The sequence below is a fragment of the Pelobates fuscus genome, chromosome 7, assembly GCF_036172605.1.
Source record: "Pelobates fuscus isolate aPelFus1 chromosome 7, aPelFus1.pri, whole genome shotgun sequence".
NCBI classification, from domain to species: domain Eukaryota; kingdom Metazoa; phylum Chordata; class Amphibia; order Anura; family Pelobatidae; genus Pelobates; species Pelobates fuscus.
This window is the reverse complement of record NC_086323.1, coordinates 15,621,352-15,643,187: the sequence shown is the minus strand read 5'-3', so window position 1 is coordinate 15,643,187 and position 21,836 is coordinate 15,621,352. Positions and strand designations below refer to the sequence as shown.

The following is a 21,836-nucleotide window of genomic DNA, read 5'->3' as shown; positions in this document are numbered from 1 at the left end:
TATCTCATGCTCTGTAAATTGTACTTTAATCGCACACAGGAAGCACTTGCTGGGTGTAGAAGGCTATTACCAGAGCAGGAGATAATAAATAATAAAGTAAATAGGCTGTGCATTAAAGGAAGCCTAAACATTACATCTCACTTTACAGGAAGTGTTTAGAAAGGCTGTGTAAGTCACATGCAGGGAGGTGTGACTAGGGCTGCATAAACAAAGTGAACCAACTCCTAAATGGCAGAGAACTGAGCTGTGAGACTGCAGAGACATTATATTCACCAAAACTGCTTCATTAAGCTAAAGTTATTTTGGCGTCCCCTTTAAAATATGAAGGCTACCAGAGTCTTGAGAAACCTTATATATCTACAACCTCCATCAGTATGCCCTGCACAACATGATGTTGGCTGATGTTCAGAGATCTCTGAATGCATTGGACATGCACACTCTGTTTCCCAGAACTCCTTTGCCATCAATGATGATGGCACATGTTCTAGGAGGGCTAGAAAAGGCTTCCTGTCTGTTGTCTCTCTCTTGGATTACTATGTAAATAGCTATCCCAGTGCACCTCCTGTGGTTCTCAATCAACAAAATAATTGTACTATGATGCTGCGTCCCACAACCCTGTATGCTAGTGGCTCTATTGCCAATGCTTATCCAGTAAACAGGCAAAGGGATGGCATATTTTTGGATGGCTACCAACCTGCACATAACTTTGTTGTCGCAGTCATGTCAACCTCATCACAATCCTCACTGCACCCCTTCAGTTTAACGTATTGTAAAATGAAACCACAGTTCAATCTGTTTGCCCATTACATCAGCCATTCCTCACCTGAACAGGTCGAAGAGCCTGAAGAGCTAACTGCTGAGCTTTTGGGGATGCACAAGGCAGGAGAGCAATCAATCCTTTGTACACTTGGGTCTGGTATTTAGGGTTTCCTTGAGCCAATGTTTCAAGCAGCACCTGGGCTTGTTCCTGTGTTTCTTCTGATCTGGCCTTAGCCAGGCACTCTGCGACCGCTCGCACCCCTAGGGAAACACACAACTCTTTTATATTATTTACTCCATCATTTCCCGATTTATCCACACGTTGCCTCTACAAACACCTGGCTGTGTAGAGTGCATTATTATTACAATACCATTTTAATACCATATTTTATCTGAATGATCCAAAAGTATCAATCATATTAGCAAACCTGCAAAAAACACAACAAATAAAATCCTTTTGGCCTTAGAGACATAGATTCAATACGCATCAAAGTCAACCAGATTCCATCTATTCAAGGTCCATGAAATGAGTCGATGACAAACACCATAACCAATACAATAGGAGGTGTATACACTATAATTATTTAATTGTCTATATATATATATGCACCAAACCACTTTCCAAGTATAACTTCTGTATTTTACATGTTGTATTGATATTTTCATTCATCACTTATGCTTTGAGGTCCGATTATTCCTTTTTAAGAAAACTGTTAAGTCTAATTGTATCTCATTTTATTTAAAAAAAAAAATCAATTTTAATATTTAAATATTTACATATTTTTATTAGTTTATAAACAAACTGTATTGTTTAACTTTTTTCCCCAACTCTATTTTCTTGTTTATTTGAATGTACATGGGACTATTAGGATTAAATTATGAGAGTTTTGGACATTTAAATGATATATAATCCAAAAAAGTCCAAAAAAATCAAATAAAAAATTTGGTTAAAATGAATGTACATTTGGTGATCAAACTCATGTACCTCAATGCACTTTGGGAGTAGTAGTTTAAATGAAACCCGAATTGACCATTCGGTCAGACTGAAAAAATATAAAATTCTCCAAACTTCCGGACATGATGCAGAGAGACCCTTCCCGATACGTCACTACTGGTTGTAGAGGTGGAAAAAGACACTCGGAAGTGATATGGATGGTAAGACGGAACTTCCAGAACACGGCCCCACATCCAAGCCCCCCAAAGAAGTGCCCAGATTGGTGGGTTAATTAATTCAATCCCCTACAAGAGGGGGAACCCGGGGCAAGCAGGATACCGATTGAGAAAGTCCGGTGGACAGATGAAGCGCGTCACGTAGGGAGGATTCCAGTGTTTATTATTGATTTTATTTATTTGATATAGTTGTTACTATTTTTCAATAATAACCTTTTAATTATTTGTTAATAAATCTTTGCTGAAATCAACACTTACTAGTGATTCCTTCCTGGAAACTGCACCCCGGCTCCCAAAGAGTTCATTGTCACCCTATATCTGCAAACTTGGAGCCAGACATGTATGGGCTCCTAACGAAGCTGAGCAGGAATTTTGGGGGGATATTTGTTTTAAGTGTTTTTATACCAAACAATATTGCATCATATTGCTCTTCTTTTTGTATTTCATTTGACATCAACTTCTGCCAGTGTTTTATCACACCATCATTAAAGAAGGTATTACTTCCACCTTAAGCTTTTAGAGGTCTGCAGGTTTGGAGCCTTTATCTCTTTAAAAGGCTCCTTTAAATGTGAGTTTTTATTCACTCTCTTTGAAACCAATTTATTGTCACACAAAACTGCACCATTTTTTTGTTTGTTTTTCATATGTCTATATGCCGCCCCGGTTCATGCATTAAGAGGTAAGTATTATCTTACAAAATATTAGTACACTATATAGTCATTATGCATTTCTATTTCAGAAACCATGGACTACCAATTGGAATCAAGGGAAACAATAGGCATCCTTAAGCTGGGAACGTATCGCTCACGTTCCTAGAAGTGGGGCATTTGATAGCTTCTTACATCTGAAAGTGCATTTCTTTCATAATTTTTTTTTTAATCAAGCAGAAATGCTGCACTTGTAGATACCTACCACCATAACCACTTCTATAAATGTGAGGTCAGCTTAAATACGCCTATTCAACTAATAGCCTCCCCAGCGATAGTGTATCATTTTGATTTATAAAGAAAATGCATGTTTTGACAAATGCAGTCTTTTTTTTTTTTTTTTTTTTTTTTTTATAAATGTTTATACAAACCCCCAGTGGTTGCCATGAGTATATGGTCTTTTTGGCATTATGGGAGATGCAGAGCAGTGCAAAGTTAGCTATGACTGCACTAGCCCTCCCTATTCAGCCATCAAACATTTCTTCAGAGCTGTGACTCCCGGTACACGACAGATTCCATCATAGTACATGTGAATAAACTGAGATCTGGTACTAACCGTAGCTTTCACACACCAGTTCTTTGTATTTCCTTCCTGTAGCAGCCAACGTCTGAAGGAGTTTCAGAGCTTCCACTTTTTGCTGTTCCTTCACTAGTTTAATGCCCAGAATTTCTAACAGAATCAAGATGCCTCCAAATTCCACAAACTCTACCTTGTAGCGATTGCTGAGAGGATGATGAATAAAGATGAGATGTGAACACTGTTTATCATACATTTGTATGATATGTCCTTGTACAATGCATTTTCTCTCCTTCCCAAAATTAACATTGTGGGATGTAATACAAGTTAGTTGTGTATAAAATGTGAGGAAGCTGGGTGTGGGGGCAACATCATGGCACAAAACGTGCCTTCAATAGAGCATCGAAATTGTGGCAAGTTATTAATAAGCCGCGCAAGAAATCAGTGCTGCCTCTTTCATAAATAATCTTATCTCGTTGCTTTTTGCCACCCAAGGGCATAGAAATTGGGCAAAACTGTAATAATAGAGGGAGCTATTATGTGTGTGAATGTGTGTGTCTGTCAGTGTATGGCTGTTAGTAAATCAATGAGTGTCTGTTAGTAAATGAGTGTGTGTATGTCGGTGAGCTAGTGTGTATCTATGAATCAGTGCTTGTGTTTGTCAGTATGCGTCTATTAGTGAGTGAATGTGCGTCTGTCAGTGACTTTGTCAGTGAGTGTATGTCAGTGAGTGTATGTCACTGTATGTGCATCTGAGAGTGTGTGCCAGTGGGTGTAGGTCAGTCAAACTGCGTGTTGGTCTTAAACAGGAAGAAGTGCAGCCTTGACAGGAAGGGGCAGAGCAAATTTAGATGGGGGGGGAGGGTGCACAAGTTTCGTCATGCCTAGGGTAGCACAAATTCAAAATACGCCACTGGCTGTAATGGCAACAATTCTTACTTTCAATTAGTCAGTTGGCTAGATAGGATGGGTGGAGGGACCCCCCTAAATCTACACACAAGTATTTGTGGCAAATAGTAAGGCCGAGGGTGTAACATTGTGATAAAGTTCTTTCAGATGTCAGATAAAATGGGTAGAGTTAAGAATTGTCATGTAATTGAATTGTTTTGCTTTACCTGCAGGTTGCTGACAGAAATACAGAGATAGACTGAAGAATCTCACTAAGACATGTCCCAAACATATAACTGGAAAACAAGTCAAGGAATAAAACCATTACAATTCTCCTTCCTATGCTGTATGTGCACAACTTTACTGAAAATGATGTAAGCTCTCACGTCTCATATATCTATACGTTTCCATCAAGTTTGGTAATAAAGGTACCACCCTCCCCATAGGTTTTACCAAGAGGGGGCTTTAGGGAATGAAGCCCTGAATGTGGGATTCCAAGCCCTGGGTCTCTACAGTTTTGCAGAAAGCAGGAGGATATTAGTATTATGGTTTTTTTTTTTTTTTCAATTTTACATCCAGCAGTTACTTCCCAAAACAGCTACCTATTATAAAAAGTAAGATCAGTAGTATAACGTTAAGACTTCTCAGGGGGAGTGTGTAGTACCCCAAGATTACTTTTAGAAAGGGGTGCTAGGAATAAAACACCCCTCTATTAGTTAGACAGTGTGGTGGGATCACATTGAAGGCCTGTCTGTACAGCATGTGTTTGATTTAGGCTTTTATTGGGATTCCAGAGACCATCAGCAGCACTCTGTTTATGGGAGAAGAGAGGAGGGGACATGACAGAAAAGTCTGCATATGTCATAACAAACTCCCACCACTCTGTTAGTGTAAGGGTCAACAACATATCCCTTGGGAACAAGCGCCATGTGTTTCTGGAATCTAACAATGCCCTGCTACCTCGCCCCCCCCTTTGTAGAACTAAAAGCTGTAAAAGGTTAATGTGAGTTATAGTTCTGCTCAGCCATGACCCTGATGGACATCCTTGGTTTATTCAGTAACCAGCCATGACCCTGATGGACGTCCTTGCTTTATTCAGTAACCAAGCATGACCCCGATGGACATCCTTGCTTTATTCAGTAACCAGCCATGACCCCGATGGACATCCTTGCTTTATTCAGTAACCAGCCATGACCCCGATGGACATCCTTGCTTTATTCAGTAACCAGCCATGACCCCGATGGACATCCTTGCTTTATTCAGTAACCAGCCCTACCCCGATGGACATCCTTGCTTTATTCAGTAACCAGCCATGACCCCGATGGACGTCCTTGCTTTATTCAGTAACCAGCCATGACCCCGATGGACGTCCTTGCTTTATTCAGTAACCAGCCATGACCCCGATGGACGTCCTTGCTTTATTCAGTAACCAGCCATGACCCCGATGGACGTCCTTGCTTTATTCAGTAACCAGCCATGACCCCGATGGACGTCCTTGCTTTATTCAGTAACCAGCCATGACCCCGATGGACGTCCTTGCTTTATTCAGTAACCAGCCATGACCCCGATGGACGTCCTTGCTTTATTCAGTAACCAGCCATGACCCCGATGGACGTCCTTGCTTTATTCAGTAACCAGCCATGACCCTGATGGATGTCCTTGCTTTATTCAGTAACCAGCCATGACCCTGATGGATGTCCTTGCTTTATTCAGTAACCAGCCATGACCCTGATGGACGTCCTTGCTTTATTCAGTAACCAGCCATGACCCTGATGGACATCCTTGCTTTATTCAGTAACCAGCCATGACCCTGATGGACATCCTTGCTTTATTCAGTAATCAGCCATGACCCTGATGGACATCCTTGCTTTATTCAGTAACCAGCCAGGACCCAGATGGACATCCTTGCTTTATTCAGTAACCAGCCAGGACCCAGATGGACATCCTTGCTTTATTCAGTAATGCACTGTTTTCAAGAGACTGTTCATCTATTTCTGATATTGCAGATTTCTTGTCTATCTTAAACGGCACATATCCATTTCTACCCCCATGGCACCAAGTTCTTCTCTACCTCCCCTTATCTACCTCTGACATCAAAGTTCTTTCTCTATCTGTGATACTGCCGACCTTTCATCCTCGTCTCTTTTATTGACTGAGGTCCCCTGCAAACAGCAAGGCAAGATCTCTCTTCCCTATAAATAAGACGTGGAATGCAGAAAGAGGTGAAAGAAGTAGACATGTTTACGTTTGTCTGGGGAATGAGGGGGTAAATATTTTTATATATTTTATATACCAAACCTAGCAGCACAGGGACATATATGGCGATAATGAAGTCTAGGGTTAGTAGCAGGTAGATCTCTTTCCTCCTCTTCACTGCGTTATGTTCTTTGAAAAAGTAATGGACATTAAATAGGACATTTACTTCTGATAAAGACTGGAGGGGATGGAGTAGGGACATAGGGGTTTCTTAACTCCCCATGTTACATATGAGAGCACATTAAAACAGAAGGTTTAGATCAGATTGGCAGACTCATGGGAATTTGAGTCCTGTCACAGCTGAAGCCAATGTTACATTTATTGTTATACTACTAGATATGAGGGTGAAGCGGATCTGCTGACATATTGGGATTTTACACCACGGATATCGGATGAATATGATCAAACTTGTAAGCTTGTTTGAGAAGGACACATTTCACCTATTGTATTTGTCAACGTTATTTTGTCTGTGAATTTTTTGCTGTTATATATTCCAGCTCTGCAACTGTAAAGCACTGCACAATATGTTGGCATTATATCCATGCCAATAATAATAAGAAAAAGGATACGACAGTTTAAGCCATGTCGTTAACCTCGCCAAGAACAAACTGCTGCCTTGGGAGAATTCCTGCTCCAGCTCCGGTCCTGTCTTCCCCTTATTGAAGGAGATGAAATCTTTCATGATGCGTTTTCTAACGACTTTATTTCCACTGTCCCACTCCTTCAAGAAAGCCATTAGACGGCTCACCGCCTCCTGTTCCTTGATGGGGGGCATTCTACCCACACAAAGCTCTCCTAAGACAAAGACACAAAGGAGAATTTGACTTACACAATATTGCTTTAAACAAAGTGGCTATGCACAATGGCTATTAAAATACCCCTTTCACCAGCCTTTACAATATATTGGGTCGCAGAGTTGATTTAGAGGTGCCAATAAAAATTACAACCTGAAAATAAGTGTTTTTTTTACGTATTGATAAAACAAGGGGCGGGTGCAGCGTCCATTATTTAGATACATGCAACGACAAGAAAAGAACAGAAGAAACTAATAGTGTAGTATATTGTTGTTGGTATAAATAAGATAAAAAAGTGCACTCACACTTTTATGGAGCTTCAATGCAGCTGCAACCTTTGTGCCTGGGTGGAATGATTCCCGCCTAAGGATATAGTGCAGTGCAGATTCACAGGATCTCCCCTTCGGCCCATGCAGAGCGAGCACTAACCGAGCGCCGGCCCTGCAGTTTGCCTTCATGGGCAGGTGGGGAGATCAAAGATCTCTCTCACTGGCCCACAGGCACTTTACTGGAAAGCCGGCGGGGTAGGGAGGAAGAGCGCAGAGGACCCGGGAGAGCACTATCTTGCAGCTCCACCAGGTTCCTCTTGCAAGGTAGGAGCGTTGCCACTGTTACCATGACAAAACTCCGATCTTGCGACAGTGAACTCCAGGAGTTCACCTCACCACTACGACCACCAGGGATTCACCTCTATGCTCCTCCTCCCTAGCAAAGGTAAGGGATATAAGTATAGATTTTCTTTTTTTAAATAAGAAAACAAACATTTATGTATTACTTGCATCTTCCCCCCAGTGCACACCAAACACATACACACTTACTACACCCTTCACAAACTTCACTCCTGACACACTGCACCCTTCACTCACACGCATGCACCTCTCACACACAGCCTCACACTCAGGGCCGGCGCGTCCATAAGGCGGCACAGGCGGCCGCCTTAGGGCACACGGGCTCTGGGGGCGCAAGATTTCAGTGACCGGCAGGAGGGAAGCTCTCCCTCCTGCCGGGCCACCATCTCGTCCCCCGGTGCTGCGTGCGGCTGTACTGAGATCAGACGCGGCGAGGGAGCTCTAACCTCTCTGCTCTGCTCCCTCGCGCGCTGCCTGTCTGCTGATACCGCGGGAGCCGGAATATGACGTCATAGCCCCACCGCCCAGCAGCCCCACTGGACCCCAGGGAAGGATTCCTCATCCACACCAGCTCTCCAGGTAGGGAGGCTGGGTGGAAAATATTTATTTATAAAATAATTAGTGAGTGTGTGTGTGTGAGTGTATGTGTGTGAGTGTATGTGTCTGTGTGTGTGAGTGTCTGTGTGTGTGTGAGTGTATGTGTGTGAGTGTATGTGTCTGTGTGTGTGTGTGTGTGTGTGAGTGTATGTGTCTGTGTGTGTGTGTGAGTGTATGTGTCTGTGTGTGAGTGTATGTGTGTGAGTGTGTCTGTCTGTGTGTGTGTGAGTGTCTGTGTGTGTGTGTGTGTGAGTGTATGTGTGTGAGTGTATGTGTGTGAGTGTATGTGTCTGTGTGTGTGTGAGTGTATGTGTCTGTGTGTGTGTGTGTATGTGTCTGTGTGTGTGTGTGTATGTGTCTGTGTGTATGTGTGTGTGTGAGTGTATGTGTCTGTGTGTGAGTGTGAGTGTGTGTGTGTGTGTGAGTGTATGTGTCTGTGTGTGAGTGTATGTGTCTGTGAGTGACAGTGTGTGTCTGTGAGTGACAGAGTGTGTGTGTCTGTGAGTGACAGCGTGTGTGTGTGTGTGAGTGCGTCTGTGTGTGTGCATGTGAGTGTATGAGTGTGTCTGTCAGTGTATGATGAGTGTGTTTGTCAGTGTATGAGTGTGTGTCTGTCAAATCAGTGAGAGTATGTTTGTCATTGAGTCTGTGTGTGACTATCAGTGTGTCTGTCAATGAGTCTGTGTCTGTCAGTGACGTCTGTGTGTTTGTCATTGAGTGTGTGACTGTCGGTGTGTACAGAGTGTAGCGGAGCTCGGTACAGGAGCTTCTGTTTCCTGTACCTGGCCAGACTGACAGGAGGTGCTCACAGAGAGAGCACTCCCTGTCAGTTCGGCCGGGTACAAAAAACTGAAGCTCCTGTACCGCGCTCCGCTCCGCTCCACTCTGTACACACTGACACACCAGGAAGGGGAGTGTGACCACTAAAGGGGTGTGGGGTGCACCAAGGGACAGGGAGGGAATGGGAGAGAAACACCAAGAGACAGGGAAAAGAGGGGGTAGGGGAGAAGAACACGAAGGGACCATTAATGGTCAGGGAGGGGAGAGGGGCTGGTTAAGAGGCACATAGGTGAAGATGTTTTTTTTGGGGGGGGAGGGGGGGGCGGAAAAATGCATCTTCGCCTATGTACCTAAAAATCCAAGCACCGGCCCTGCTCACACTGCACCTCTCACACACATACTAACTACAGCCTTCACACACTACACTCCTCACACACTGCACCCGTCACACACACACACACACTGCACTCTTCACACAGACATACACACACTGCACCCCTCACACACACACATACACATATTGCACTCCTATACCCACCACTGCACATCAAACACACACACACTAACTACACCCTTCACACAATGCACTTTCATACACACTGCACCGTTCACACACACACTGCACCCTTCACACACACAAATGCACCTCTCACACACAGCCTCAAACTGCAGTCCTCACACACACTGACCTCTTACACACATACTAACTAGTCTTCATACACTACACTCCTCACACACTGCACTCTTCACACAGACATACACACACTGCAGCCTCACGCTCACTGCACACACACTCAACTACATTCTTCACACTGCACTCATCATCCACACACACTGCACCCTTTACACAGACACACACACATACACACTGCACCTTTCATGCACACTGTAGCCTTCACACACAGTGCACCCCTCACACACACTACACCCCTCACACACACTGCACCCTTCAAGAGCAATGAACCAACATGCTCACTTTGAGAGGGGGTGTACTTGTCATTGGTGATGTTTGACATGCTCACACACACAGCATGATGATAACAAACTCTGTACAGCTTCTCAAAGAGATTATAATCAATGCTTCTCTGTGAAAAGTATCAATATTATTCAATGTTAGAGTTTCATTGAACAGTCCAACATGCCACGCACTCTGTCATGTTTTATAACGGGGCAGCAAGACTTCAATCCTAAATGATCCCTTGCGGACCTAATTCTCCCATCAATTAAGGAAAGCTGGATGTGTGAAATCCAGTATTATTTTATTACTAGACACACACAACTCAAGTCAGTTAGGGACGATCGGAGTAAACCTTTTAGTAATAATGAAAACTATACAAATAAAGATGCTGATATTACTAAGGTTTAACCAGTTAACATGTGAGAATTGATTTCGAATTCAATCAGATAAGTAGAATGATTATTTAAGGTAGCTTTATGTTGTTAACTTTGCTACTTATATTCTTTAAAATTCTACAATACATCATCGGTCAGATTGGTTATTTTAGCCTTAATTTTGTTATTTACCTTTTAATTAGGTATAATTTAAAGTATGGGGGTTTCTCCACTAAATAGTTCATTGTACATCTCCCAGTTTTACCGACGGTGTGGCTGAGAGAGGGGGTATATCAGAACACAGTATGCACATTATTGCTGACATGGAAGGTGGGTGGTTGGCAAGAGAGTCATGGATGTCAGCGCTGTTTGCAAAATATGGCGAGTTGACAATTACATTATATAATTCATGCAATGATGCTTTCGTAACGTGGCTCTTCAGTAGAAAAAGTGAATAAGTCTCCCATATATTGGGATTATTTAATCAAGCATACTTGCCAGATTTGCTGTGTTTTGCTGCACACACATTCCTTCTTCAAAGGGATAAACTGCACATGAAAATAACTGTCCTGAGGTGTGTGCTGCAGGAGAGAGACCACTTTACCAAAAGACAGTTACTTGGGGATTCAAATACAAAAGAAATAAGTCCTGCGCTCAAACTCCCACTACTCTTGGGTGGCCGCAAACACCATAGTACACATCAGTCCCAATACATAGTAACAGAAAAAAAGTTACTTCCCAAATCCCTATGCATATTTAAACAAATGGAGGTTATTCAGTTGAGAGTTTAGCTCACCTGCCATGTCACAATACTAGGAGATTATCCATACCTTATTAAAGAATGTAAGGAACACTACAAGCCTGCTGTAGTGGTTATGGTGCCAGGACTACCCTTATACCCGTTTGTGAACAGCTTGACAGCTTGCCTGGAGTCAGCCAGTTGCCTCATCTTGCACAGAGCTTCTGTTAGGTCCGGTGTACTAAAACCTGCAGTACAGAGCCAGCTCCCCGGCTTACAGCGACCGCCGAGTGCCCTCGGACAATGAGCGCCACCGGGATGACACACTGCAAGAAATTTGGGGGCTGCGTAGGAGGTGGCTCCTGGAGGACCCCAGGGAATTTGTGAGACTACAGTTTGACCACTTACACTGGGAGGGTGCCTTGGTAGTACTCCTGGTACCATAACAACAACGATGCTTGGTGTGTTCATATACTCCCCTTCTCACAGCATACGAATTACACACAGTGCAGGGCAGCACTTTTCATGGGATTTCCATCAGCACGAAGGACATATCTGATAGCGCTAGACACACCGTTACTGGGAATATATAACAGCGCTAGACACACCGTTACTGGGAATATCTGACACCGCTAGACAAACCGTTACTGGGAATATCTGACAGCGCTAGACACACCGTTACTGGGAATATCTGACAGCGCTAGGCACACCGTTACTGGGAATATCTGACGGCGCTAGACACACCGTTACTGGAACTATATGACAGCGCTAAATGTTACTAGGAATATCTGACAGTGCTAGACGCACCGTTACTGGGACTATCTGACAGCGCTAGACGTTACTGGGAATATCTGACAGTGCTAGGCACACCGTCACTGGGAATATCTGACAGCGCTAGACGTTACTGGGAATATCTGACAGCGCTAGACACACCGTTACTGGGACTATCTGACAGTGCCAGACACACCGTTACTGGGAATATGTGACAGCGCTAGACACACCGTTACTGGGAATATCTGGAAGCGCTAGACACACCTTTACTGGGAATATCTGACAGCGGTAGACACACCGTTACTGGGAATATCTGACAGCACTAGACGTTACTGGGAAAATCTGACAGCGCTAGACACACCGTTACTGGGAATATCTGACAGCGGTAGACACACCGTTACTGGGAATTTCTGACAGCGCCAGACGTTACTGGGAATATCTGACAGCGCTAGACACACCGTTACTGGAAATATCTGACAGCGCTAAACACTCCGTTACTGGGAATATCTGACAGCGCTAGACGTTACTGGGAATATCTGACAGCGCCAGACGTTACTGGGAATATCTGACAGCGCTAAACACACTTAATGGGAATATCTGACAGCGGTAGACACACCGTTACTGGGAATATTAGACAGCGCTAGACGTTACTGGGAATATCTGACAGCGCCAGACATTACTGGGAATATCTGACAGCGCCAGACGTTACTGGGAATATCTGACAGCGCCAGACGTTACTGGGAATATCTGACAGCGCTAGACGTTACTGGGAATATCTGACAGCGCTAGACACACCGTTACTGGGAATATCTGACAGCGCTAGCCACACCGTTACTGGGACTATCTGACAGCGCTAGACACACCGTTACTGGGAATATCTGACAGCGCTAGACGTTACTGGGAATATCTGACAGCGCTAGACGTTACTGGGAATATCTGACAGCACTAGACACAGCGTTACTGGGAATATCTGATAGCGCTAGGCACACCGTTACTGGGAATATGTGACAGCGCTAGGCGTTACTGGGAATATCTGACAGCGCTATACGTTATTGGGAATATCTGACAGCGCCAGACGTTACTGGGAATATCTGACAGCGCTAGACACACCGTTACTGGGAATATCTGACAGCGCCAGACGTTACTGGGAATATCTGACAGCGCCAGGCGTTACTGGGAATATCTGACAGAGCCAGACGTTACTGGGAATATCTGACAGTGCCAGACACACCGTTACTGGGAATATCTGACCGTGCTAGACACACCGTTACTGGGAATATCTGACAGCGCTAGACGTTACTGGGAATATCTGACAGCGCCAGACGTTACTGGGAATATCTGAAAGCGCCAGACGTTACTGGGAATATCTGACAGCGCTATACACACCGTTACTGGGAATATCTGACAGCGCTATACACACCGTTACTGGGAATATCTGACAGCGCTAGACGTTACTGGGAATATCTAACAGTCCTAGACACACCGTTACTGGGAATATCTGACAGCGCTAGACACACCGTTACTGGGAATATCTGACAGCGCTAGACACACCGTTTCTGGGAATATCTGAGAGCGCTAGGCACACCGTTACTGGGAATATCTGACAGCGCTAGACACAACATTACTGGGAATATCTGACAGCGCTCGACGTTACTGGGAATATCTGACAGTCCTAGACACACCGTTACTGGGAATATCTGACAGCGCTAGACACACCGTTACTGGGAATATCTGACAGCGCTAGACACACCGTTACTGGGAATATCTGAGAGCGCTAGGCACACCGTTACTGGGAATATCTGACAGCGCTAGACACACCGTTACTGGGAATATCTGACAGCTCTAGACACAACGTTACTGGGAATATCTGACAGCGCTCAACGTTACTGGGAATATTTGACAGTGCTAGACACACCGTTACTGGGAATATCTGACAGCGCTAGACACAACGTTACTGGGAATATCTGACAGCGCTAGACACAACGTTACTGGGAATATCTGACAGTGCTAGACACAACGTTACTGAGAATATCTGACAGCTCTAGACGTTACTGGGAATATCTGACAGTGCTAGACACACCGTTACTGGGAATATCTGACAGCGCTAGAAACACGGTTACTGGGAATATCTGACAGCGCTAGACGTTACTGGGAATATCTGACAGCGCTAGACGTTACTGGGAATATCTGACAGCGCTATACACACCGTTACTGGGAATATCTGACAGCGCTAGACGTTACTGGGAATATCTGACAGCGCTAGACACACCGTTTCTGGGAATATCTGACAGCGCTAGACGTTACTGGGAATATCTGACAGCGCCAGATGTTACTGGGAATATCTGACAGCGCTAGACACATCGTTACTAGGAATATCTGACAGCGCTAGACGTTACTGGGAATATCTGACAGTGCTAGACACACCGTTACTGGGAATATCTGACAGCGCTAGACGTTACTGGGAATATCTGACAGCGCTCAACGTTACTGGGAATATCTGACAGCGCTAGACACAGCGTTACTGGGAATATCTGACAGCGCTAGACGCACCGTTACTGGGAATATCTGACAGCGCTAGACACACCGTTACTGGGAATATCTGACAGCGCTAGACACAGCGTTACTGGGAATATCTGACAGCGCTAGACACACCGTTACTGGGAATATCTGACAGCGCTAGACACACCGTTACTGGGAATATCTGACAGCGCTAGACGTTACTGGGAATATCTGACAGCGCTAGACGTTACTGGGAATATCTGACAGCGCTAGACGTTACTGGGAATATCTGACAGCGCTAGACACAGCGTTACTGGGAATATCTGACAGCGCTAGACACACCGTTACTGGGAATATCTGACAGTCCTAGACACACCGTTACTGGGAATATCTGACAGCGCTAGACACACCGTTACTGGGAATATCTGACAGCGGTAGACGTTACTGGGAATATCTGACAGCGCTAGACGTTACTGGGAATATCTGAAAGCGCTAGAAACACGGTTACTGGGAATATCTGACAGCGCTAGACGTTACTGGGAATATCTGACAGCGCCAGATGTTACTGGGACTATCTGACAGCGCTAGACACAGCGTTACTGGGAATATCTGACAGCGCTAGACATTACTGGGAATATCTGACAGCGCTAGACACACCGTTACTGGGAATATCTGACAGCGCTAGACACACCGTTACTGGGAATATCTGATAGCGCTAGACACAACGTTACTGGGAATATCTGACAGCGCTAGACACATCGTTACTGGGAATATCTGACAGCGCTAGACGTTACTGGGAATATCTGACAGCGCTATACGTTATTGGGAATATCTGACAGCGCCAGACGTTACTGGGAATATCTGACAGCGCTAGACACACCGTTACTGGGAATATCTGACAGCGCTAGACAAACCGTTACTGGGAATATCTGATAGCGCTAGGCACACCGTTACTGGGAATATGTGACAGCGCTAGGCGTTACTGGGAATATCTGACAGCGCTATACGTTATTGGGAATGTCTGACAGCGCCAGACGTTACTGGGAATATCTGACAGCGCTAGACACACCGTTACTGGGAATATCTGACAGCGCCAGACGTTACTGGGAATATCTGACAGCGCCAGGCGTTACTGGGAATATCTGACAGAGCCAGACGTTACTGGGAATATCTGACAGTGCCAGACACACCGTTACTGGGAATATCTGACAGTGCTAGACACACTGTTACTGGGAATATCTGACAGCGCTAGACGTTACTGGGAATATCTGACAGCGCCAGACGTTACTGGGAATATCTGACAGCGCCAGACGTTACTGGGAATATCTGACAGCGCTATACACACCGTTACTGGTAATATCTGACAGCGCTATACACACCGTTACTGGGAATATCTGACAGCGCTAGACGTTACTGGGAATATCTGACAGTCCTAGACACACCGTTACTGGGAATATCTGACAGCGCTAGACACACCGTTACTGGGAATATCTGACAGCGCTAGACACACCGTTTCTGGGAATATCTGAGAGCGCTAGGCACACCGTTACTGGGAATATCTGACAGCGCTAGACACAACATTACTGGGAATATCTGACAGCGCTCGACTTTACTGGGAATATCTGACAGTCCTAGACACACCGTTACTGGGAATATCTGACAGCGCTAGACACACCGTTACTGGGAATATCTGACAGCGCTAGACACACCGTTACTGGGAATATCTGAGAGCGCTAGGCACACCGTTACTGGGAATATCTGACAGCGCTAGACACACCGTTACTGGGAATATCTGACAGCTCTAGACACAACGTTACTGGGAATATCTGACAGCGCTCAACGTTAATGGGAATATCTGACAGCGCTAGACACACCGTTACTGGGAATATCTGACAGCGCTAGACGTTACTGGGAATATCTGACAGCGCCAGATGTTACTGGGAATATCTGACAGCGCTAGACACACCGTTACTGGGAATATCTGACAGCGCTAGACGTTACTGGGAATATCTGACAGTGCTAGACACACCGTTACTGGGAATATCTGACAGCGCTAGACGTTACTGGGAATATCTGACAGCGCTCAACGTTACTGGGAATATCTGACAGCGCTAGACACAGCGTTACTGGGAATATCTGACAGCGCTAGACGCACCGTTACTGGGAATATCTGACAGCGCTAGACACACCGTTACTGGGAATATCTGACAGCGCTAGACACAGCGTTACTGGGAATATCTGACAGCGCTAGACACACCGTTACTGGGAATATCTGACAGCGCTAGACGTTACTGGGAATATCTGACAGCGCTAGACGTTACTGGGAATATCTGACAGCGCTAGACGTTACTGGGAATATCTGACAGCGCTAGACACAGCGTTACTGGGAATATCTGACAGCGCTAGACGTTACTGGGAATATCTGACAGTCCTAGACACACCGTTACTGGGAATATCTGACAGCGCTAGACACACCGTTACTGGGAATATCTGACAGCGGTAGACGTTACTGGGAATATCTGACAGCGCTAGACGTTACTGGGAATATCTGAAAGCGCTAGAAACACGGTTACTGGGAATATCTGACAGCGCTAGACGTTACTGGGAATATCTGACAGCGCCAGATGTTACTGGGAATATCTGACAGCGCTAGACACACCGTTACTGGGACTGACAGCGCTAGACACAGCGTTACTGGGAATATCTGACAGCGCTAGACATTACTGGGAATATCTGACAGCGCTAGACACACCGTTACTGGGAATATCTGACAGCGCTAGACACACCGTTACTGGGAATATCTGACAGCGCTAGACACAGCGTTACTGGGAAGATCTGACAGCGCTAGACGTTACTGGGAATATCTGATAGCGCTAGACACAACGTTACTGGGAATATCTGACAGCGCTAGACACACCGTTACTGGGAATATCTGACAGCGCTAGACGTTACTGGGAATATCTGACAGCGCTATACGTTATTGGGAATATCTGACAGCGCCAGACGTTACTGGGAATATCTGACAGCGCTAGACACACCGTTACTGGGAATATCTGACAGCGCTAGACAAACCGTTACTGGGAATATCTGATAGCGCTAGGCACACCGTTACTGGGAATATGTGACAGCGCTAGGCGTTACTGGGAATATCTGACAGCGCTATACGTTATTGGGAATGTCTGACAGCGCCAGACGTTACTGGGAATATCTGACAGCGCTAGACACACCGTTACTGGGAATATCTGACAGCGCCAGACGTTACTGGGAATATCTGACAGCGCCAGGCGTTACTGGGAATATCTGACAGAGCCAGACGTTACTGGGAATATCTGACAGTGCCAGACACACCGTTACTGGGAATATCTGACAGTGCTAGACACACCGTTACTGGGAATATCTGACAGCGCTAGACGTTACTGGGAATATCTGACAGCGCCAGACGTTACTGGGAATATCTGACAGCGCCAGACGTTACTGGGAATATCTGACAGCGCTATACACACCGTTACTGGGAATATCTGACAGCGCTATACACACCGTTACTGGGAATATCTGACAGCGCTAGACGTTACTGGGAATATCTGACAGTCCTAGACACACCGTTACTGGGAATATCTGACAGCGCTAGACACACCGTTACTGGGAATATCTGACAGCGCTAGACACACCGTTTCTGGGAATATCTGAGAGCGCTAGGCACACCGTTACTGGGAATATCTGACAGCGCTAGACACAACATTACTGGGAATATCTGACAGCGCTCGACTTTACTGGGAATATCTGACAGTCCTAGACACACCGTTATTGGGAATATCTGACAGCGCTAGACACACCGTTACTGGGAATATCTGACAGCGCTAGACACACCGTTACTGGGAATATCTGACAGCTCTAGACACAACGTTACTGGGAATATCTGACAGCGCTCAACGTTAATGGGAATATTTGACAGTGCTAGACACACCGTTACTGGGAATATCTGACAGCGCTAGACACAACGTTACTGGGAATATCTGACAGCGCTAGACACAACGTTACTGGGAATATCTGACAGTGCTAGACACAACGTTACTGGGAATATCTGACAGCTCTAGACGTTACTGGGAATATCTGACAGTGCTAGACACACCGTTACTGGGAATATCTGACAGCGCTAGAAGCACGGTTACTGGGAATATCTGACAGCGCTAGACGTTACTGGGAATATCTGAAAGCGCTAGAAACACGGTTACTGGGAATATCTGACAGCGCTAGACGTTACTGGGAATATCTGACAGCGCCAGATGTTACTGGGAATATCTGACAGCACTAGACACACCGTTACTGGGACTATCTGACAGCGCTAGACACAGCGTTACTGGGAATATCTGACAGCGCTAGACGTTACTGGGAATATCTGACAGCGCTAGACACACCGTTACTGGGAATATCTGACAGCGCTAGACACACCGTTACTGGGAATATCTGACAGCGCTAGACACAGCGTTACTGGGAAGATCTGACAGCGCTAGACGTTACTGGGAATATCTGATAGCGCTAGACACAACGTTACTGGGAATACCTGACAGCCCTAGACACACCGTTACTGGGAATATCTGACAGCGCTAGACGTTACTGGGAATATCTGACAGCGCTAGACGTTACTGGGAATATCTGACAGCGCTAGACACACCGTTACTGGGAATATCTGACAGCGCTAGACAAACCGTTACTGGGAATATCTGACAGCGCTAGGCACACCGTTACTGGGAATATGTGACAGCGCTAGGCGTTACTGGGAATATCTGACAGCGCTATACGTTATTGGGAATATCTGACAGCGCCAGACGTTACTGGGAATATCTGACAGCGCTAGGCACACCGTTACTGGGAATATCTGACTGCGCCAGACGTTACTGGGAATATCTGACAGCGCCAGGCGTTAGTGGGAATATCTGACAGAGCCAGACGTTACTGGGAATATCTGACAGTGCCAGACACACCGTTACTGGGAATATCTGACAGCGCTAGACACACCGTTACTGGGAATATCTGACAGCGCTAGACACAACGTTACTGGGAATATCTGACAGCGCTAGACACAACGTTACTGGGAATATCTGACAGTGCTAGACACAACGTTACTGGGAATATCTGACAGCTCTAGACGTTACTGGGAATATCTGACAGTGCTAGACACACCGTTTCTGGGAATATCTGAGAGCGCTAGACACACCGTTACTGGGAATATCTGACAGCGCTAGACACACCGTTTCTGGGAATATTTGAGAGCGCTAGGCACACCGTTACTGGGAATATCTGACAGCGCTAGACACAACATTACTGGGAATATCTGACAGCGCTCGACGTTACTGGGAATATCTGACAGTCCTAGACACACCGTTACTGGGAATATCTGACAGCGCTAGACACACCGTTACTGGGAATATCTGACAGCGCTAGACACACCGTTACTGGGAATATCTGACAGCGCTAGACACACCGTTACTGGGAATATCTGACAGCTCTAGACACAACGTTACTGGGAATATCTGACAGCGCTCAACGTTAATGGGAATATTTGACAGTGCTAGACACACCGTTACTGGGAATATCTGACAGCGCTAGACACAACGTTACTGGGAATATCTGACAGCGCTAGACACAACGTTACTGGGAATATCTGACAGTGCTAGACACAACGTTACTGGGAATATCTGACAGCTCTAGACGTTACTGGGAATATCTGACAGTGCTAGACACACCGTTACTGGGAATATCTGACAGCGCTAGAAACACGGTTACTGGGAATATCTGACAGCGCTAGACGTTACTGGGAATATCTGACAGTGCTAGACACACCGTTACTGGGAATATCTGACAGCGCTAGAAACACGGTTACTGGGAATATCTGACAGCGCTAGACGTTACTGGGAATATCTGAAAGCGCTAGAAACACAGTTACTGGGAATATCTGACAGCGCTAGACGTTACTGGGAATATCTGACAGCGTCAGATGTTACTGGGAATATCTGACAGCGCTAGACACACCGTTACTGGGACTATCTGACAGCGCTAGACACAGCGTTACTGGGAATATCTGACAGCGCTAGACGTTACTGGGAATATCTGACAGCGCTAGACACACCGTTACTGGGAATATCTGACAGCGCTAGACACACCGTTACTGGGAATATCTGACAGCGCTAGACACACCGTTACTGGGAATATCTGACAGCGCTAGACGTTACTGGGAATATCTGACAGCGCTAGACACACCGTTACTGGGAATATCTGACAGCGCTAGACAAACCGTTACTGGGAATATCTGACAGCGCTAGGCACACCGTTACTGGGAATATGTGACAGCGCTAGGCGTTACTGGGAATATCTGACAGCGCTATACGTTATTGGGAATATCTGACAGCGCCAGACACACCGTTACTGGGAATATCTGACAGCGCTAGACACACCGTTACTGGGAATATCTGACAGCGCTAGACACAGCGTTACTGGGAAGATCTGACAGCGCTAGACGTTACTGGGAATATCTGACAGCGCTAGACACAGCGTTACTGGGAATATCTGACAGCGCTAGACACAGCGTTACTGGGAATATCTGACAGCGCCAGACGTTACTGGGAATAAGGAGGAATTGTGGTAAAATGAGGGACTGTTAATCCCAGACAGGGCGCTTGGCAGGTGTAGAGCAGCAGAGGCAGCCGGTGAGGATGAAACTCCCACAGGGGACCAATACAGGAATCCCCAGCTGTAGGAGAACTACAACTCCCATGATGCTTTGTCAGCCTCCGGGCCAGCAGATCGTCCTGGGAGTTGTAGTTCAGCCAGCTATGCGCGGCGGTATAGGTTGGCGCTATACAATGCCCATCCATCACACTCACCTCCCTCCCAGCACACAGCCTGCAGAACCCTCAGCTGCTGCTCACACCCTGACAGCCAATCAGAGGAGCCGCTCCGCCCAAAGGGGCGGGGTTTTCCTAGTCACAAGCATTTTTTTTAGTGTGCAAAGTCGCGGTCTCGTTGCCAGGAGACGGTATCTAAAGACTCCTCCGTTGATAAGGCCGCAGAGGGCGTGGTTTCGCGGGCAGGTCCATTTAGGGCGACTGGGGCTTCTGATTGGCTTAGAGGAAGTACAAAGTAGGAGGCGGGGCCTGAGGGGAGCATGGGGGAACTGGGTTATCACATGGTATACCCTGAGCCAACCCTGCAGGGTAACCATGGCAACGCAGAGAGTGATGGGAGTCATCTATAACGTGAGATTAATAACTAATCCATATAGAATAATACATGGATAGTGGGAATTACAGTCATATTAATATAGAATAATACAGGGATACTGTGAGTTACAGTCATATTAATATAGAATAATACACGGATACTGGGAGTTACAGTCATATT

The 21,836-nt window shown here is 45.7% G+C and overlaps 1 protein-coding gene across 2 annotated transcripts in view; it reads right to left on the bottom strand.

Annotated features, from left to right (window-relative positions):
* ARMH1 (armadillo like helical domain containing 1) overlaps nt 1-21,455 on the bottom strand; it is a 58,607-nt gene extending 37,152 nt beyond the window's left edge. The window contains exons 1-5 of one of the 2 annotated variants that reach the window (XM_063427174.1): nt 21,320-21,455; nt 6,867-7,092; nt 4,269-4,337; nt 3,193-3,359; nt 824-1,020 (exon numbers count right to left, since the gene is read on the bottom strand). In XM_063427174.1, coding sequence (XP_063283244.1) covers nt 824-1,020; nt 3,193-3,359; nt 4,269-4,337; nt 6,867-7,072 — 639 coding nt within the window. In that variant the 5' untranslated portion in view covers nt 7,073-7,092; nt 21,320-21,455. Of the gene's footprint in view, nt 1-823; nt 1,021-3,192; nt 3,360-4,268; nt 4,338-6,866; nt 7,093-7,396; nt 7,542-21,319 lie in introns of those variants that run through there. The other variant, XM_063427175.1, reaches the window with a different exon arrangement.
* Nucleotides 21,456-21,836: the final 381 nt, after the last annotated feature.